Here is an 18,472-nt window from a genome sequence, read left to right on the forward strand (position 1 = left end):
TTATAGATGTCAGACACCTTCCCCTCTCCGACCCACACCCCCGAAAGCACTCTGTCCATCGTCCCCCGCGAGGGCAGCAAAGGGAATCCCTCTACCTGTCGCCTAGCAAACGCCTTTACCTGCAAGTATCTGAACATGTTCCCTTGGGGAAGCCCAAATTTATCTTCCAGTTCCCCCAGGCCCGCAAACCTCCCGCCAATAAACAGGTCCCTCAATTTACTGATGCCCACCCTTTGCTACCCCCTAAATCCCCCATCCCTGTTCCCTGGGATGAACCGATGATTGCCACCCAATGGAGCCTCCATCGAGCCCCCTGTTTTCCCCCCTATGCCGTCTCCACTGTCCCCAGATTCTTAGGGTCGCCGCCACCACCGGGCTCGTGGTAAACCTCTTAGGGGAGAGCGGCAACGGCGCCGTTACCATGGCACCCAGGCTCGTACCTCTACATGACGCCATCTCCATTCTTTTCCACGCCGCCCCTCCCCCCTCCATCACCCATTTACGCACCATTGACACATTGGCCGCCCAATAGTACACCGGAAGATTGGGCAGCGCCAGCCCGCCTCTATCCCTCCCTCGCTCCAGGAACACCCTCTTCACTCTCGGAGTCCCATGTGCCCACAAAAAGCTCAAAATACTGCTAGTCACTCTCCTAAAGAAGGCCCTGGGGATAAAGATGGGCAGGCACTGAAAGAGGAACAAGAACCTCGGAAGCACCGTCATTTTGATGGATTGCACCCTCCCCGCCAACGACAATGGCAGCATGTCCCACCTCTTGAACTCCTCCTCCATCTGATCTACAAGTCTGGTGAAATTATGCTTGTGAAGAGTCCCCCAGTCCCTGGCCACCTGCACCCCCAGGTATCTAAAGCTCTCCCCTGCCCGCCTAAGCGGGAGCCTACCAATTCCTTCCTCCTGGTCTCCAGGGTGCACCACAAACACCTCACTCTTGCCTAAATTTAGTTTATAACCTGAAAAGGTCCCAAACTCAGCTAGCAGCTCCATCACCCCCGGCATCCCTCCCACCGGGTCCGCCACATACAGTAATAGGTCATCGGCATACGACACCCTATGTTCCTCCCCACCTCGCACCAAACCTCTCCACCTCTCTGAATCCCTCAACGCCATCGCCAGCTGCTCGATTGCCAGTGCAAACAACAAGGGGGACAGGGGGCATCCCTGCCTGGTTCCTCGGTAAAGCCGGAAGTACTCCGACCTCCTTCCATTCGTGGCCACGCACGCCATTGGGGCCTCATATAGCAGCCGTACCCATCTAATGAACCCTTCACCAAATCCAAACCTCCCCAACACCTCCCATAAGTATCCCCACTCCACTCTATCGAAGGCCTTCTCCGCATCCAGTGCCACCACTATCTCTGTCTCCCCCTCAATCGCCGGCATCATGATGACATTCAACAATCTCCGCACATTCGTGTTCAGCTGCCTTCCCTTCACAAAACTTGTCTGGTCCTCGTGCACAACCCCTGGCACACAGTCCTCTATCCTGGTGGCCAGGATTTTTGCCAGCACCTTGGCATCTACGTTGAGGAGAGATATGGGCCTGTATGAACCACACTGCTGGGGGTCCTTGTCCCTCTTTAAAATTAACGAGATCAGCGCCCGCGACATTGTCGGGGGCAAAGTCCCCCCTTCCCACGCTTCATTAAGTGTCCGCACCAGCAAGGGGCCCACTAGGAGGTCCACAAACTTCTTATAAAATTCCACCGGGAACCCATCCGGCCCTGGTGCCTTCCCTGACTGCATCTGCCCGATCCCCTTAACTAGCTCCTCCAGCTCAATCGGCGCACCCAGCCCCTCCACCTTCTCCTCCTGCACCTTCGGGAAAGAAAGCCCGTCGAGGAACCTCTCCATTCCCCTCCTCCCCCGTTGGCTCCGACCGGTACAGTTCCCCGTAAAAGTCCTTGAAGACCTCATTCACCTCTACCCCCTTCCGCACCACATTCCCACTCTTGTCTCTCACTCCAGCAATTTCCTTAGCCGCATCCCGCTTGCGGAGCTGATGAGCCAGCATCCTACTCGCCTTTTCACCATGTTCATACACTGCCCCTTGTGCCTTCCTCCACTGTGCCTCCGCCTTTCTAGTGGTCAGCAAATCAAATTTATCCTGCAGGCTGCGCCTCTCCCCCAACAGTCCCTCCTCTGGTGCCTCTGCGTACATCCTGTCTACCTCCAGCATCTTTCCCACTAGTCTATCCCTCTCACTCCTCTCGCTCCTCTCCCTGTGTGCCCGGATGGATATCAGCTCCCCACGAATCACTGCCTTCAGGGCTTCCCAGACCACCCCCACCTGAACCTCCCCCGTATCATTCACCTCGAGGTACCCCTCAATACTTGCCCGGACCCTCCTACATACCTCCTCCTCCGCCAACAACCCCACATCTAACCGCCACAACGGGCGCTGGTCCCGCACCTCCCCCATCTCCAACTCTATCCAATGCGGAGCGTGGTCGGAGATTGCAATGGCCGAATACTCGGCCTCGTCCACTCTCTGAATCAGTCCCCTACTCACCACGAAGAAGTCTATCCGAGAGTAGAAACTATGTACGTGGGAGAAGAAAGAGTACTCGCGTGCCCTCGGCCTCACAAACCTCCATGGATCCACCCCACCCATCTGGTCCATAAACCCTCTCAGTACCTTGGCCGCCGCCGGCCTCCCACCCGTCCTAGAGCTGGACCGATCCAGTGAAGGATCCAACACCATATTGAAGTCCTCCCCCATGATCAGACCTCCCGCCTCCAGATCCGAAACCCGTCCCAACATACGCCTCATAAAGCCCGCATCGTCCCAATTTGGGGCATACACACTAGCAAGTACCACCTTCTCTCCTTGTATCCTGCCCCTAACCATAACATACCTACCCCCCTTATCTGCCACCACCTCAAATGCCTCAAACGACACATTTTTCCCCACCAGAATCGCCACTCCCCGGTTCTTCACATCTAACCCAGAGTGGAAAACCTGCCCCACCCATCCCTTCCTCAGACGGACCTGGTCCGCCACCTTCAGGTGGGTCTCCTGAAGCATTGCCACATCTGCCTTTAACCCCTTCAGATGAGCAAGTACCCTCGACCGCTTCACCGGCCCATTCAATCCTCTCGTATTCCAGGTGACCAACCGAATCAGAGGGCGTCCCGCCCCCCTCCCTCGTCGACTAGCCATAGCCCGTCGACTGCCCGCCCCAGGCCAGCACCCCCTGCCCGACCCAGTCCCCACAGCGACAACACCTCACCTCTGTCCCCCCAGCCCCCACCAGCTCCTTCCTGACCCTACCAGCAGCAACCCGGTATTCCCCCTTCCCCCCCCAGGATAGGAACCCTCCTAGCCGCGAACCGTCCTCCATTGTACTTCCGTGGGTCAGCTAACTTCTGCTGACCCCGGAAACTCCCGCCAATAACCCGACCCCTCCCAAAGTGGGATCATCTCCCAATCTATCCCTCCTCCAGGCACCGCTCCAGCACGGGGAAGAACCAGTTAAGTCCCCGCCTCCCCCCGTCATCGTGTCCACCCCCCAGCCCCGCAGCGCGGGAAACCAGAGGAAAGCCCGCGCTTTCGCACTGCCCCACCACACCCTTCTGACGCAACTCCCAAATACCAGCCCCACTCCATACCCCCAACCCGACATAGAATACAACAAATCCCCCCAACCCTCCCTGCAAGATACAAAACTCAAACAATGCCCCACCGCAAAAAAAATAACAGAACACCCCCATAAATAACCATATCAAAATTGCAAAAGTACAAAAAAAAGAGAACACAGCAACAGCAGAATCCAGCAATAAAGTATTACAACCGACCCCGCAACCCCCAACCCCTAGTTCAAGTCCAGTTTCTCCATCCGCACAAAGGCCCACGCCGCCTCCGGGGAATCAAAATAATAATGCCGGTCCGAATAAGTTACCCACAGGCGCGCGGGCTGCAGCATTCCGAACTTTATCTTTTTCCTGTAAAGCACCTCTTTCGTCCGATTAAATCCGGACCGCCGCTTAGCCACCTCCGCACTCCAATCCTGGTAGATCCGTACTACCCCATTCTCCCAATTGCTGCTCTTCACCTTCTTGGCCCAGCGCAGCACACACTCCCGATCACTGAACTGGTGGAACCTCACCAGCACCGCACGCGGGGGTTCATTCTCCTTAGGCCTCCTGGCCAGTACTCTGTGTGCTCCCTCCAGCTCCAAGGGCAGATGGAAAGACCCGGCCCCCACTAGCGGGTTCAGCATCGTAGCCACGTAGGTTGTCAGGTCTGACCCCTCCAGCCCCTCCGCAGGGCCCATGATCCGCAGGTTTTTCCGCCTCATGCGGTGATCAAGCTCTTCGAAGCGTTTCTGCCACTTCTTGTGGAGTGCCTCGTGTCCCTCCACCTTACTCACGAGGATCCCGGCACCCTCTTCTCGTTCAGTGGCCTGCGTCTGCAACTCCTTGATGGCAGCACCCTGGGTCGTCTGAATCTCCGAGAGCCTTCTGTTCGTTTCCTGCAGAGAGCTCAGTACCTCAGCCTTGAAGTCTGCAAAACAGCGCAGGAGAGCAGCTTGTTGCTCCTGGGCCCACTGCTTCCACTCCTCTAGAGCTCCGCTGGCCGCCATCTTGGATTCCTTCCCCCGTTTTTTCTGGGGAGCTGCTGCCGTTTTTTCCCCCTTTCCACTCCGAGTTCGAGTCATGGACTGCGGGGAAAGTCGATCAGCACACCTGCTCCCACCGGGAGATGTCGAAAACTTTCCGTTTTGGGCTCTAAAAAGAGCCGAAAAGTCTGTTTAAAACGGGAGCTCCCAAATGTGCTGCTTCCTACGTCATCGCCGCCACCGGCGACTGTAATACCTTTTGTAATCCCGAAAGCCTTTTGTCAGAAGACAGAAGGTTGTCACTTTACATTGAAATAAAATTAGGAAAACACAGACTTTTTTCTCGACCAAATAGAAGTAGCTGCAAACCACTTTTGTAAAAATTTTAAATTGAAGTGTAATTGCAAATCACTTAATAAATTATTAATAATCTTTATTGTCACAAGTAGGCTTACATTAACACTGCAATAAAGTTACTGTGAAAAGCCCCTAGTCACCACACTCTGGTGCCTCGGGCACAAAGAGGTAGAATTCAGAATGTCCAATTCACCTAACAGCACGTCTTTCGGGACTTGTGGGAGGAAACCGGAGCACCCGGAGGAAACCCACGCAGACACTGGGAGAACACGCAGACTCTGCACAGACTCCGCACAGACAGTGACCGAGCCTGGAATTGAACCTGGGACCCTGGCACTGTGAAGCAACAGTACTAGCTACTGTGCTGCCCTTGGTGGCTATACCATGGTGTTGTTCACAATGGGGCACACATGCTCTTTACTGTCTCATTTTTCTTTTGTGTTGCTATGTCTCTGCTTTACTGTCTTTCCCATCCTCCTCTCTTTGTTTCTGTGCTCTGTCTGCTTGATGGGTGGTTCTATTGATATCCAGGAACTCATGGAAACTTAGCAAATTATGAGAAAGTTCTATTTATGGATTCACCCTCGCCAGCCTCTCCCAAAATGTTGTTCTGGCAGCTTGGTCCTGATTATCAGGACCTGGCCTCCCTCCCATATCCCAGCTATAATCTCCTCCTCCTCCTCCTCCTGTTAAGCATTTCACCTTTTCATTAAGTTCTATACCTCATCCCTTTTTTTTTTCAAAAGCCTTTTTGTTTATAGTACCTCTATGTCAATTTCTTCCCAATTTTTCCTGAGTGTCTACTGAGTAATTTCAATATTGGTCGTACTTTCCTAGATGTCTCTCCTGTAATGCCTTCCTTCAATTTGCCCCTGATATAAATTATCAGACACGTTGGCACCCATGACCTTGTCCTCTGTGCCCAAGATCTGGATCACTGACTATCAAGTGATCATGCACTTATATCCTCTACTGCCTGTATTGGTCTATTCTCTTCCATTCCCACCATTCTTGCCATCTGGCCACAAAGAAAACAAATGCTTCCCTAACTGCCTCAAAATTCCCTCTGAAATTTCCAATTTTCATGACTAGTCCACTCGCCATCACAGCAGCATTGTTGCTGTCAGTCTCCTTAATAACTCCCTCATCACAGCCTTACTGATCCTTGCAAATCGATCACTGTTTCTTGACCTCTGTCAGTCCTATGATTCAGCTCCTCTTACTGTTTCAAGTCAACAGAATGTAAGCTCACACATGCCTGGAGCACGTCTGGCTTAGTTCTTAGTCACCAGAACTATCTTGGCCAAACTGTACAAACCACCTGCAGGTTCCCCTCCAAGCCACACACCAGGGTGATTTGGAACCATATTTCTGTTCCTTCACTGTCGCTGGATCAAAATATTGGAATTTCCTAATGTGTGGGTGGCATGGTAGCACAGTGGGTAGCACTGTTCCTTCACAGCTCAGGTCCCAGGTTCGATTTCTGGCTTGGGTGGAGTCTGCACATTCTCCCTGTGTCTGCGTTGGTTTCTTCCGGGTGCTCTGGTTTCCTCCCATTAGTCCTGAAAGACGTGCTGTTCGGTGAACTGGACATTCTGAATTTTCCCTCCATGTACCCGAACAGGCACTGGAATGCCTGAACAGGCGCCGGAATGTGGTGACTCGGGGCTTTTCACAGTAACTTAATTGCAGTGTTAATGTAAGCCTACTTGTGACAATAAAGATTATTATTATTAACAGCACTGTGGCTGTACCTACACCACACGGACTGCAACAGTTCAAGAAGGTCACCACCACCTTTTCAAATTCGCGATGGCAATACATGCTGATCTAGCCAGTGATGTACGCATTTCGTGAACAAATAAATAAAAACTTGTCAAGTTTTCCATCAACCCTTTTAATCTTTCCCTCTATATCCATTTTCTTTATGCCTAGTTGTGAAGCAGGCTGGGATGTTTGTTTATATTGAAATTAGCATATAGGTGCAAGATGTTTTTCAGCTTTCTCATCTGGTGTTTGACTCTTATGCTGTACACTGGCTGTAATTAGAATTGGGAAGGAGAAGAACTAAGAATTGGAAAAATTGACAAGTTGGGTAGGGATCGACAGAGTGTTGGCAATAACTCTGGTCGGGTCAGAACAGCCCCAAGTGCAAAACTGTCCTAATTGTTTATCTGTCTACCAGGAGTGTCGCCCACCCTAAGTAGTCCCATCTCTCCTTTCTCTGAATTACTTTCTGAACAATCTGCTTACCTGCCTGCTCACTGATATGACAGTCCAACATGAGCACGTGTTGATCTGTTCCAGAGCGCAGTGGCTACATTGCATGAGTGCCTCTGGTTTGCTGAGATTGAAGTAGAGGGATAAAAATGAAACAATGAAGGAAGAGAGCAAGAGAGAATAAGATACTAGAACAAATTATGTAAGCAATTGAAGAGACCATCTTAAATTAAGTGGAAATTGCTATTTTTTTTATATTCCCCCAGCTTCATCAACTCCATACATCGAATTAAAGACTTTTGAAGGTGAAACGGCTCTACATCTTGCTGCTAAATGTGGCCACGTAAAAATTGTTCAGATTCTGCTAAAGGCTGGGGCAGATGCAAATGCCAAAACTAATGAAAACATAACACCACTTTTTTTAGGTAAGGCACTGGAAACATTAGATTTTGGGCCATGGTTTTCTGTGGTTGGGGACCTAATTGAAAGTAATAGAAAGGGAGGAACTTTGAATAATCATCGTCAATAGGGAAAAAGTACTAAACAAACAACTGGGATTGAAGGCAGACAAGTCCCCAGGGCCTGATGGCCTACATCCTAGGATCTTAAAGGAAGTGGCTGCGGAGATGGTGGATCCATTGGTTGTAATATTCCAAAACTCCCTGGAGACGGGAAAGGTTCCAGTGGATTGGAAAAATGTTAATTTAATGTCCTCCTTCAAAAAGGGAGAGAGGCAGAAAGTAAGAAACTAAACCAGTTAGTTTAACATCTTTCATTGGGAAATTGTTAGAATCCATCATTAAGGAAGTAATAACAGGATTTGTGGATTATGTTTTGACTTTCCAATAGAGTCAGCTTGGTTTTATAAAGGGTAAATCGTGTTTGACTAATTTGCTAGAGTCTTTTTAAGATGTAACAAGCCAAGTGGACAATGGGAATCCTATCGATCTAATAGATTAGAGGTTCACTGGATTTATTCCAGAGATGAGGGGTCTGTCTTCTGAAGAGAGATTGAGCAATTTAGGTCTCTATCCTCTTGAGTTTAGAAGAATGAGAGGAGATCTAATTGAGATGTATATGATGATAAAAGGTATTGACAAAGTAGAGGTAGAGTGAATGTTGCCTCTGGGGGTGGGGAGTCAATCTAGAACGAGAGGTCAGAGTTTTGAGATGAGGGGTGGCAGATTTTAAATCGGGATGAAGAAAAATTACTTCTTTCAAAGGGCCGTGAATCTGTGGAATTCACTATCCCAGAGAGTGGTGGATGCCGGGTCATTGAGTAAATTTAAGGAGCAGATAGACCGATTTTTAATCAGTAATGGATTGAAGGGTTATGGAGAACGGGCAGGAAAGTGGAGTTGAGGCGGAGAGGAGATTAACCATGATCGTATTGAATGGTGGAGCAGGCTTCAGGGGCTGAATTGCACACTCCTGTTCCCAGATCCTATGGTCTAACAGTGGCTGCTGTTGGTTAGACTTGGTCTTGGATGAATTCAATGTCGGTTCTGGTATAGAAAGTGGAATAGAGAAGGAAAGAGAGGTCCAATTAAAAGGGGAAAAAGTGACAAAGGAAACGTGGAAAATGTTAAGTTTAAAATAATTGACTTTTTAAAGAAGCTCCACAGTTCGAGGCGGGGATTCTCCCAGCCCGGGGCAGGGCCGGAGAATCCCCGCAACTGGTCCACAGCGGCACTGTGGAGAATCGGCGCAGGTGCGTTTGGTGCTGGTCGCATGCCGCTCTATGCAGCCGGGCCGCCGATTTTCCGGCCCGGATGGGCCGAGAGGCATCTCTAAAAAGGCTGAGTCCAGCCAGCGCCGTCCACACCTGGTCACAGCCGGCGGGATTTCTGCGCGCAGGGTCAGGGGCGGCCTGTTTGTGGGTGGTGGGGGGGGGGGGGGGGGGGGGGCTCCAATGGGGCCTGGCCCGCGATCGGGGCCCACCGATTGGTGAGTCCGCCTCTCGCTCCCCGGGCCTATTTTCCTACGTGCCGGCCCCTGAGCTCCCTTGCCATGTTGCATCGGGGGAGGCCACCATGCATGCACGTGTTGGCGCCACTGCGCATGCGCGGATTCCACGGCGCACAGTTCGTGCTGGAATGGAAGGCTGGAGCGGCGTGAACCACTCCAGCGCCATGCTGGCCCTGCGTAGGGGCCAGAATCGGTGCTCCCAGCGGCCAGTTCACTTCATGACGGCGTTTCTGACGGCGTGGACACCCTGTCGCAAAATGGGAGAATCCCGCCCCTAGTTTTTTTAACCGCATGATTACATTTGAATTTCTGTGGTGAGTTTAGTTCATATCCACTGTGTAAATATAACTATTTGGTAACCATTAAATGTATTTTAACAGTGAGACAGATAATGAACTGCTTTTTTTCACAATACTAATGGTAGACCTTCAACTCTGACTGCAGTTTTTGAATACTTAATATTATACATTTTGCTTTAAATGGGTTTAAATGATTTGTTATATTCTATATCTGTTATGATTTGTATTTTTCATCAAGTTTTAAGGAGTTCAATTTCTTTGAACTTCTTCAGCCCCACTGACCACTTTGGAGGTGAGAGCAGCACAACATTTGATTTTGTAATGGCTGGATATATGGCTATGAATGTTATTTTAAAACAACTAGCCACGGCTCAGAAAACCAATTAATCTAATCGCAGGTGTGACAAGAGTCGTCTTCAAGTACAATTTTTGTGTATAGACCAAATTTAATTTTTATTTAAGCATCTGTGCGCACCGGAAAAACTAGCCTCAACAGGCTCAAATTAAACACTATTTATTGAATGCTCACGGCAGAGTTGGATGGCATTGCATGTGGTCTCTTTCTCTTTGTCGTTTAAAGCCCCAACACTGCTATTTTAGTGTTAATTTGTTTCAAATTTTTCTTTCATCAATTGAATGTCTGACATTGAATTTTATCCCTCCACCATATTGAAATTCAAGCTACTGAGAAATCTGCACAAGTACAGAAACACTTTCTCTCAGTACGGATACATCGCAGTTTGCCCTAGTCCATAGATCCTAGGTGCTGGATGGCAGAGCCAAGGTTTAGGGATCCCAAACGTGCACAAGATTAAGAAAACAGGGCTGTCTTCCTCCCACAAAAACATTATTGATAATTCGTAACTGTCGAGCACATTTTGATACCAATTTCTCTCTTTCTCTCGCGTTCACTCGTGCCCCTCCTTGATCCTTTTGCTACCAGGGCTGCACAACATAAGCTTCTGGGAATGAATAGAATGTGCTAGTCCAATCAGTTAACAATACAAATGCACTTCTGTGATGTGAACTCTTGAAGCTGATGAGTTGTAGGAGATCTATTCTAAAAATTGAAGTGGCCAAACCTGCCGTTTCTTACAGAGCAATAAGCTCGCAAAATCAGAAGCAGCTATTGTGAGTTACAATTGGTTTCTGGATATAACATTTTCATTTTATACTTGGATTGATATTTCAACTTGACAAGTTTCCTGTTAATTCTTGACATAATGCAACCAGTATTTATTTTCTATGTATCAATACAACTACAGTTTTAAATGATACTCTGCCATGTTTCAATATTGGAAGAGAAAGTTTGATTGTTTCAATTTTTCCACATTTGAAGCGACTGAGAAAGGACACATCGCTGTTGCAAGGATATTTCTAAGACACGGAGCAAGGATTAATGGACCTCATTCTGCGTGTTTATGGAGTGTTCTGCATCAGGCTGCTTATCAGGTACTATGATATTCATTGTCTGCCTCCATGGGGAAAGAGGACAAGTTTTGTCGTCCGGTTAACATTGACATGAATGTATTCATTTTGTTTTACATTCTTGCAATGTATGTGTCGCTAGCATGGCTGCCATTTAGATCTCCCTTTTTTTTTATAAATTTAGATTACCCAATTATTTTTTCTATTAAGGGGCAATTTAGAGTGGCCAATCCACCTGCTCTGCACATTTTTGGGTTGTGGGGGCGAAACCCACGCAGACACGGGGAGAATGTGCAAACTCCACACGGACAGTGACCCACAGCCGGGATTGAACCTGGGACCTCAGCGCCGTGAGGCGGTTTGTGCTAACCACTAGGCCACCGTGCTGCCCTCATTTAGATCTCCCTTGAGAAGATGTTAATGTTGGCTTTTCTAGAAATGCTGAAGGTGGTGATGCTCGCTCCATGCTGGTATGGAGTTCCAGGAGTGTTTTACCAGCAATGAAGAAATTGTGATCTATGTCCAAGTCTGGATGGTGTGTAACTTAAAAGGTGAACTTGGAGATGTTGATGTTCTCATGTACGGGCTGCCATTGTCTATTTGTTTTTGTACTAAGCAGTGAACGATTCATCTCTTTATTGCTAGTTTTGCACCGTTGGCCATTTTAATAACCAGCTAATGGTTCTAGCCAGCCATTGACCCGACAGGCAAGAACCTTTCTGAAACTTAAAAGTTAGGATCAATGACATTGTTCAGATCCTAACTAAATTTGATGCTGGAGAGTCACGTTTTGTGCCCAATGTTGGCCTCATCAAGAGCACTGATGTAAACGAGCAGCTAACCTAAAAGCAGACTGTAAAGGTAATTTGTTTTTAGAAGGTTTCCTTGTGGGCACTGAGGAGCAGGAGAGACCATCATGCGAGCAGAAATATTTGCACCATCTTAAGCCAAAAGGGCCAGATGGGTGATCCATCTAGACCTCCTCCTGAGATCCTTAACCTTCACTCTGTGTGACACCAAGAAACAGTCGGGTCCCAATAATGTTCCAGCTGTAATTTTGAAGATTAGTTTTCCAGAACTAACTGTGCCCCTAGCTTAGCAGTTCCAATACAGCTACAACAGTGGCATCTATCCAAAATTGCCCAGTTGTGTCCTTTTGTCTGATTCCTCAAATAATTGCCACTTTGTTGACCTATTTTCATTCAGTGTCAAAATGATTAAAGGAGTCCTCAGTGACGTACCTTTTAATTTGTTGTTATCATTTTGATATGGATGTTTAATGGACATATCCATTTATATCTTTATTTTTTTTAAATAATATTTTATTAAGGTATTTGAACATTGTTATAACAGTAGCAAAAACAATGACATCAACATGGTAAAATAAACACCCTCCCCCGCAGCCCTGACATTTTTAATTTTCCCCGAGAAAGTCGACGAACGGCTGCCACCTCTGGGAGAAACCTAACATTGACCCTCTTAAGGCAAACTTTATTTTCTCAAGACTGAGAAACCCAGCCATGTCACTAGCCCAGGTCTCTACACTCGGGAGGCTTTGAGTCCCTCCACATTAATAAGGTCCGTCTCCACAGACTCGCTAGCTAGGGGCACACTGCCACCCACGTTAGCACAGGCCTCAATCTCGCTGATACCTAAGAAAGACAATGACCCAACGGAATGTGGGTCATACAGACCCATATCTCTGCTGAACGCAGACGCCAAAATACTGGCCAAAATCCTAGCCAAAAGGCTAGAAGACTGTGTACCTGAGGTGGTCACCGAGGACCAGACGGGCTTCGTCAAAGGTAGACAGCTTACCGCGAACATCAGGCGCCTGCTGAACGTGATAATGACCCCCTCCGGGGAGAGAACACAAGAGGTGATCGTCTCCCTGGACGCAGAAAAGGCCTTCGACAGAGTCGAATGGAAATACCTCATAGAGGTACTGGAGCGGTTCGGGCTTGGAACAGGGTTCACCGCTTGGGTAAAGCTCCTATACAACGCTCCCATGGTGAGTGTACGGACCAACAATACCAACTCCCAATACTTCCATCTGCACAGGGGCACCAGACAAGGATGCCCACTGTCCCTGCTGCTGTTCGCACTAGCAATCGAACCGCTAGCAATCGCGCTCAGGGCAGCAAAAAATTGGAGTGGGATCCGAAGGGGAGGCAGAGAGCACAGAGTCTCACTCTATGCAGATGATCTGCTCCTCTACATCTCGGACCCACAAAGCAGCATGGACGGAATCATCGCGCTCCTGAAAGAGTTTGGAGCCTTCTCGGGCTACAAACTCAACATGAGCAAAAGCGAGATCTTCCCAGTACACCAGCAAGGGGGGAGGGGGGGGGCAGCAGCACTAAAGGGGCTGCTGTTCAAACAAGCCCGACATAAATTCCGCTACCTGGGGATCCAAATAGCCCATGACTGGAAAGGGATCCACAAATGGAACCTCACCAGCCTGACGGAGGAAGTAAAAAAAGGACCTGCAGAGATGGAACACACTCCCACTCTCCCTCGCGGGGAGAGTCCAGACGATCAAAATGAACGTACTGCCCAGGTTCCTCTTCCTGTTTAGATCCATTCCGATCTACATCCCCAAGGCCTTTTTCAAAGTGCTGGACAAACTTATCATGGCGTTCGTATGGGGCGGTAAAAATGCTAGGATCCCAAAGAAGGTCCTACAAAAAACAAAATCCAGGGGGGGGCTAGCTCTCCCGAATCTACAATTCTACCACTGGGCGGCAACAGCCGAGCGAGTAAGGGGATGGATCCAGGAGCCAGAAGCCGAGTGGGTGCGTGCGGAGGAGGCCTCCTGCATGGGGACCTCCCTCCGGGCCCTCGCCACGGCAGCACTCCCATCCCCACCCAAAAAACACTCCAGCAGCCCAGTGGTGACAGCCACCCTCCAATCCTGGAACCAACTGCGGCAGCAATTTGGCCTGACCAAAATGTCGGACAAGGCTCCCATCTGCAACAACCATAGGTTCACACCAGCACTGACTGACACCACCTTCAAAAGGTGGAGGCAGGACGGGGGGACACTGACAGTCAGGGACCTATACACGGACGACAGGTTCGCAACACTGGACGAACTGACAGAGAAATTTCAGCTAGCTGGGGGGAACGAGCTACGGTACCTCCAGCTCAAAAACTTCCTACGAAAGGAGACCAGGACGTACCCACAACCGCCACGACAGACACTACTGGAAGACCTACTGGACGCATGTATCCTAGAGAAAGGGAACTGTAGCGACTTGTATGACTGACTGGTAGAAAGGGACGACACCGTACTGGACGCAACAAGAAGGAAGTGGGAGGACGACCTGGGGACTGAGATAGGGTGGGGACTCTGGAGCGAAGCACTACATAGGGTCAACTCCACCTCCACGTGCGCAAGGCTCAGCCTGACGCAACTAAAAGTGGTACATAGAGCCCACTTAACAAGAAACCGTATGAGCAGGTTCTTCCCGGAGGTGGAGGACAGATGTGAACGGTGCCAAAGAGGCCCGGCCAACCACGCCCACATGTTCTGGTCTTGCCCCAGACTTGTGGAGTACTGGACAGCCTTCTTCGAGGCTATGTCCAAAGTGGTGGGGGGGAGGGTGGAGCCATGCCCGATAGTGGCGGTCTTCGGGGTTTCAGACCAGCCAGATCTATTCCTGGGGAGGAGGGCGGACGCCCTTGCCTTTGCCTCCCTGATCGCCCGCCGTAGAATCCTGTTTGGCTGGCGGTCAGCAGCACCGCCCAGAGCTGCAGACTGGCTGTCCGACCTCTCGGAATCTCTCCAAATGGAGAAAATCAAATTCGCCATCCGAGGGTCAGACGACGGCTTCTACAGAACGTGGGAGCCATTCATGCAATTGTTCCGGGACCTGTTTGTGGCCAACGTACAAGAGGAAGAATAGTCGGGTGGCCAAGAATCAGGGGAAAATGGATGGGAATCGGGGGAAGGTGGCCGGTGGGGGGGGGGGGGGGGGGGGGGGGGGGGGGGTGCTACGGGTTCGTTATGGGGGTTTGATGGCTAGCTAAGGCCCAAAACCAAACCGTAAATAAATGCCTATAAACATGTGCCTCGGCCATATTGGGGAATGTAAAATATGTATGCCGGCTAAAGGGGGGGCGGCCACAGTTGTTATTACGAAGATGCTTACCTGTAAATATATATGTTAATTTTTGCGTGTTTTTTTTTCTCTCTCTAATAATTTGTAATTTAGAACATAGAACAGTACAGCACAGAACAGGCCCTTCGGCCCTCGATGTTGTGCCGAGCAATGATCGCCCTACTCAAACCCACGTAGCCACCCTATACCCGTAACCCAACAACCCCCCCCCTCCCCCCTTAACCTTACTTTTTTTTAGGACACTACGGGCAATTTATCATGGCCAATCCACCTAACCTGCACATTTTTGGACTGTGGGAGGAAACCGGAGTACCCGGAGGAAACCCACGCACACACGGGGAGGATGTGCAGACTCCGCACAGACAGTGACCCAGCCGGGAACCGAACCTGGGACCCTGGAGCTGTGAAGCATTTTTGCTAACCACCATGCTACTGTGCTGCCCTATTTGTTCAATATAAATCATGAAAACTCAATAAAAAACATTTAGAAAAAAAATAAGGTCCGTCTCCGGGCTACCAGGGAGGCAAAGGCAAGGACGCCGGCCTCTTTCGCCCCCTGAACTCCAGGATCTTCTGACACTCCAAAGATTGCTACCTCCTGACTCGACACCACCCGTGTTTTTAGCACCATGGACATTGCCTTAACAAAACCCTGCCAAAACTCTCTGAGCTTCGGGCATGCCCAAAACATGTGGACATGATTTTCTGGGCTTCCCGTGCACCTCGCACATCTATCCTCTACCCCGAAAAACCTGCTCATCCTAGCCACTGTCATGTGTGACCGGTGGACTACCTTAAATTGTATCAGGCTAAGCCTGGCGCACAACGAGGAGGTATTAACCCTGCTTAGGGCATCTGCCCATAGACCCACCTCTATCTCTCCTCCTAGCTCGTCCTCCCACTTGCCCTTAAGCTCTTCCACCGGAGTTTCCTCTGCCTCCGAAAGCTCCTGGTAAATATCCAATACCTTCCCCTCTCCCACCCAGGTACTGGAAACTACTCTATCCCATATCCCCCGTGGCGGCAGCAGCGGAAAGGTGGCACCTGTTTTCTCAGGAAGTCGCCCACCTGCAAATACCTAAAACCATTCCCTGCCGGCAATTTAAATTTATCCTCCAAAGCTTTCAAGCTGGGTAAGCTCCCATCTATAAATAGATCCCCCATCCTTCTAATTCCTACCCTCTGCCAACTCTGAAACCCAACATCTAGCCTACCCGGTACACACCTGTGGTTGTTATAAATCAGGGTCCAAATCGATGATCCCTCCACTCTCATATCTCCTCCACTGCCCCCAGATCCTCAGACTGCCACAACCACCGGACTTGTGGAGTATCGGGCCAGCGAGTATGGTAACGGCACCTCTGCCAATGTTCCCAGACTGGTGTCTTTACATGACCCTGCCTCCATCCGCTCCCATACCGACCGCTCCCCCACTACCCACTTCCTGATCATGGCTATATTAGCCGCCCAGTAGTAATTGCAGAAGTTCGGCAGCGCCAAACCCACCCTCCCCCGACTGTGCTCCAGCAACACTTCCTTCACTCGCGGGGTTTACTCGCCACCACAAAGCCCGAAATAATCTTATTCTCTCCGCCTGCAAAAGGCCTTGGGGCTGAAGATGGGGAGGCACTGAAAGACAAACAGAAATCTGGGGAGGACCGTCATTTTTCACGGTCTCCTCTCCGCCAGTGATAGCGGGAGCATGTCCCATCTCTTAAAGTTCCCTTCCATTTGTTCCACCAACCGGGATAGATTTAACTTGTGCAGCGCGTCCCATTTCCGGGCCACCTGGATTCCCAGGTATCGAAAGCTCTTCCCTACCATTCTAAGCAGCAGCACTCCCAGTCTCTTCTCCTGCCCTCTTCCCTGGATTGCGAACATCTTGCTTTTCTCCATGTTCAATTTACACCCCGAAAAATTGCCAAATTCCCCCAAGATTCGCATTACTTCCCCTATCCCCTCTAACGGGTCCAAAATGTGCAAGAGCAGGTCATCTGCACAGAGCGAGACCCCCCCCACCCCGCCCGAACCAGCCCTTTCCAGTTCCTAGAGGCTCTTAACGCCATGTCCAATGGCCCTATGGCGAGAGCAAACAGTAACGGGGAGAGGGGGCACCCTTGCCTCGTCCCTCGGTGTAGTTCAAAATACCCCGACCTCAGCCGGTTCGTACGCACACTCGCTACTGGTGCCTGATAGAGCAAACCGCACCCAGTCAACAAAACCCTTAACAAACCCAAACCTTCCCAGCGCCTCCACAGGTAATTCCACTCCACTCAATCAAAAGCCTTCTCGCTATCACCACCTCCACCTCCCTCCTTCTGAGGGCATCATAATAACATTTAGACGCCTTTGAACATTGGCCTTGAGTTGCCTGCCCTTAACAAATCCTGTCTGGTCTTCCCCTATCCCCCCGGGACACAGTCCTCTGTCCTTGTGGCCAGTATCTTAAGCCAGCAGTTTGGCATCCACATTCAGTAGAGAAATCGGCCTGTATGACCTGCATTGCTCCAGATCCTTCTCCCGTTTCAAGATAAATGAAATTGAGGCTTGCGACATTGTTGGTGGGAGGACTCCCTTCTCTCTTGCTTCATTAAATGTCCTCGCCAGAATGGGCTTAATATCTCTGAAAACGTCTTATAGAATTCCACCGGATAGCCGTCAGGCCCTGCGGCATGCCCGACTGCACGCCCTCCAGCCCCTTGATTATTTCCTCAATCTCAAATTCGGGCTCCCAGCCACTCCACCAGGTTCTCCTCCACCCTCGGGCACCTCAACCTCCAGAAATTGCCTCATCCCCCAGCCGGGGTTCCAACTCATATAATTTACTATAAAAGTCCATAAACACCTCGTTCAAACCCCCCTGGGTCCAGGACAGTATTACCGTCTCTACTCTTTGCTTTACCTATCTCCCTGGCCGCCTTTCTTTTCCTGAGCTGGTGTGCCAACATTCTGCTTGCCTTTTCCCTGCACTCCTAGATCGCCCCCCTTGCCTTCCTCAATTGTTCCACCGCTTTCCCTGTGGTCAACAGCCCAAACTCCACTTGAACCTCCGCCGCTCCCTCAGTAGCCCCGCGTCCGGGGCCTCCGAATATCTCCTGTCCACCTGGGGTATCTCCGCCACTAATCAATCCCTCTCAGCCCGTTCCACCTTTCTCTGTGGGCCCGTATTGAGATTAATTCCCTCTGACCACCGCCTTCAAAGCTTCCAGACCGTCGCTGCAGAGACGTTCCCCCTCCCCCCGTATCATTTGTTTCCAGGTAGTTCTGGATGGACTTGTTAACCTGCCCACAGACCGCCTCGTACGCTAGCAACCCCATATCCAGTCTCCACTGCGGTATTGCCCTCTCTCCACACTAACCCGTAGATCCACCCAGTGCGGGGTATGATCCGACACTGCAATTGCCGAATACCAGTGTCCACCACCTTCGGTATTAGCGCCCTGCTCAGAACAAAAAGTCAATGCGAGAATATACCTTGTCGACATGTGAAGAAAAG

At 50.1% G+C, this 18,472-nt stretch overlaps 1 protein-coding gene across 10 annotated transcripts in view; it reads left to right on the plus strand.

The window, feature by feature from the left end:
- Window positions 1-18,472, plus strand: part of asb3 (ankyrin repeat and SOCS box containing 3) — a 123,249-nt gene that overhangs the window by 19,965 nt on the left and 84,812 nt on the right. For 9 of the 10 annotated variants that reach the window (XM_038810176.1, XM_038810186.1, XM_038810197.1 and 6 more), the window contains 2 exons: window positions 7,424-7,582; window positions 10,764-10,876. In XM_038810176.1, coding sequence (XP_038666104.1) covers window positions 7,424-7,582; window positions 10,764-10,876 — 272 coding nt within the window. The remainder of the gene's footprint in view (window positions 1-7,423; window positions 7,583-10,763; window positions 10,877-18,472) is intronic. The other variant, XM_038810243.1, reaches the window with a different exon arrangement.

This window comes from Scyliorhinus canicula, chromosome 1 (genome assembly GCF_902713615.1).
Source record: "Scyliorhinus canicula chromosome 1, sScyCan1.1, whole genome shotgun sequence".
Taxonomy (NCBI): Eukaryota; Metazoa; Chordata; class Chondrichthyes; order Carcharhiniformes; family Scyliorhinidae; genus Scyliorhinus; species Scyliorhinus canicula.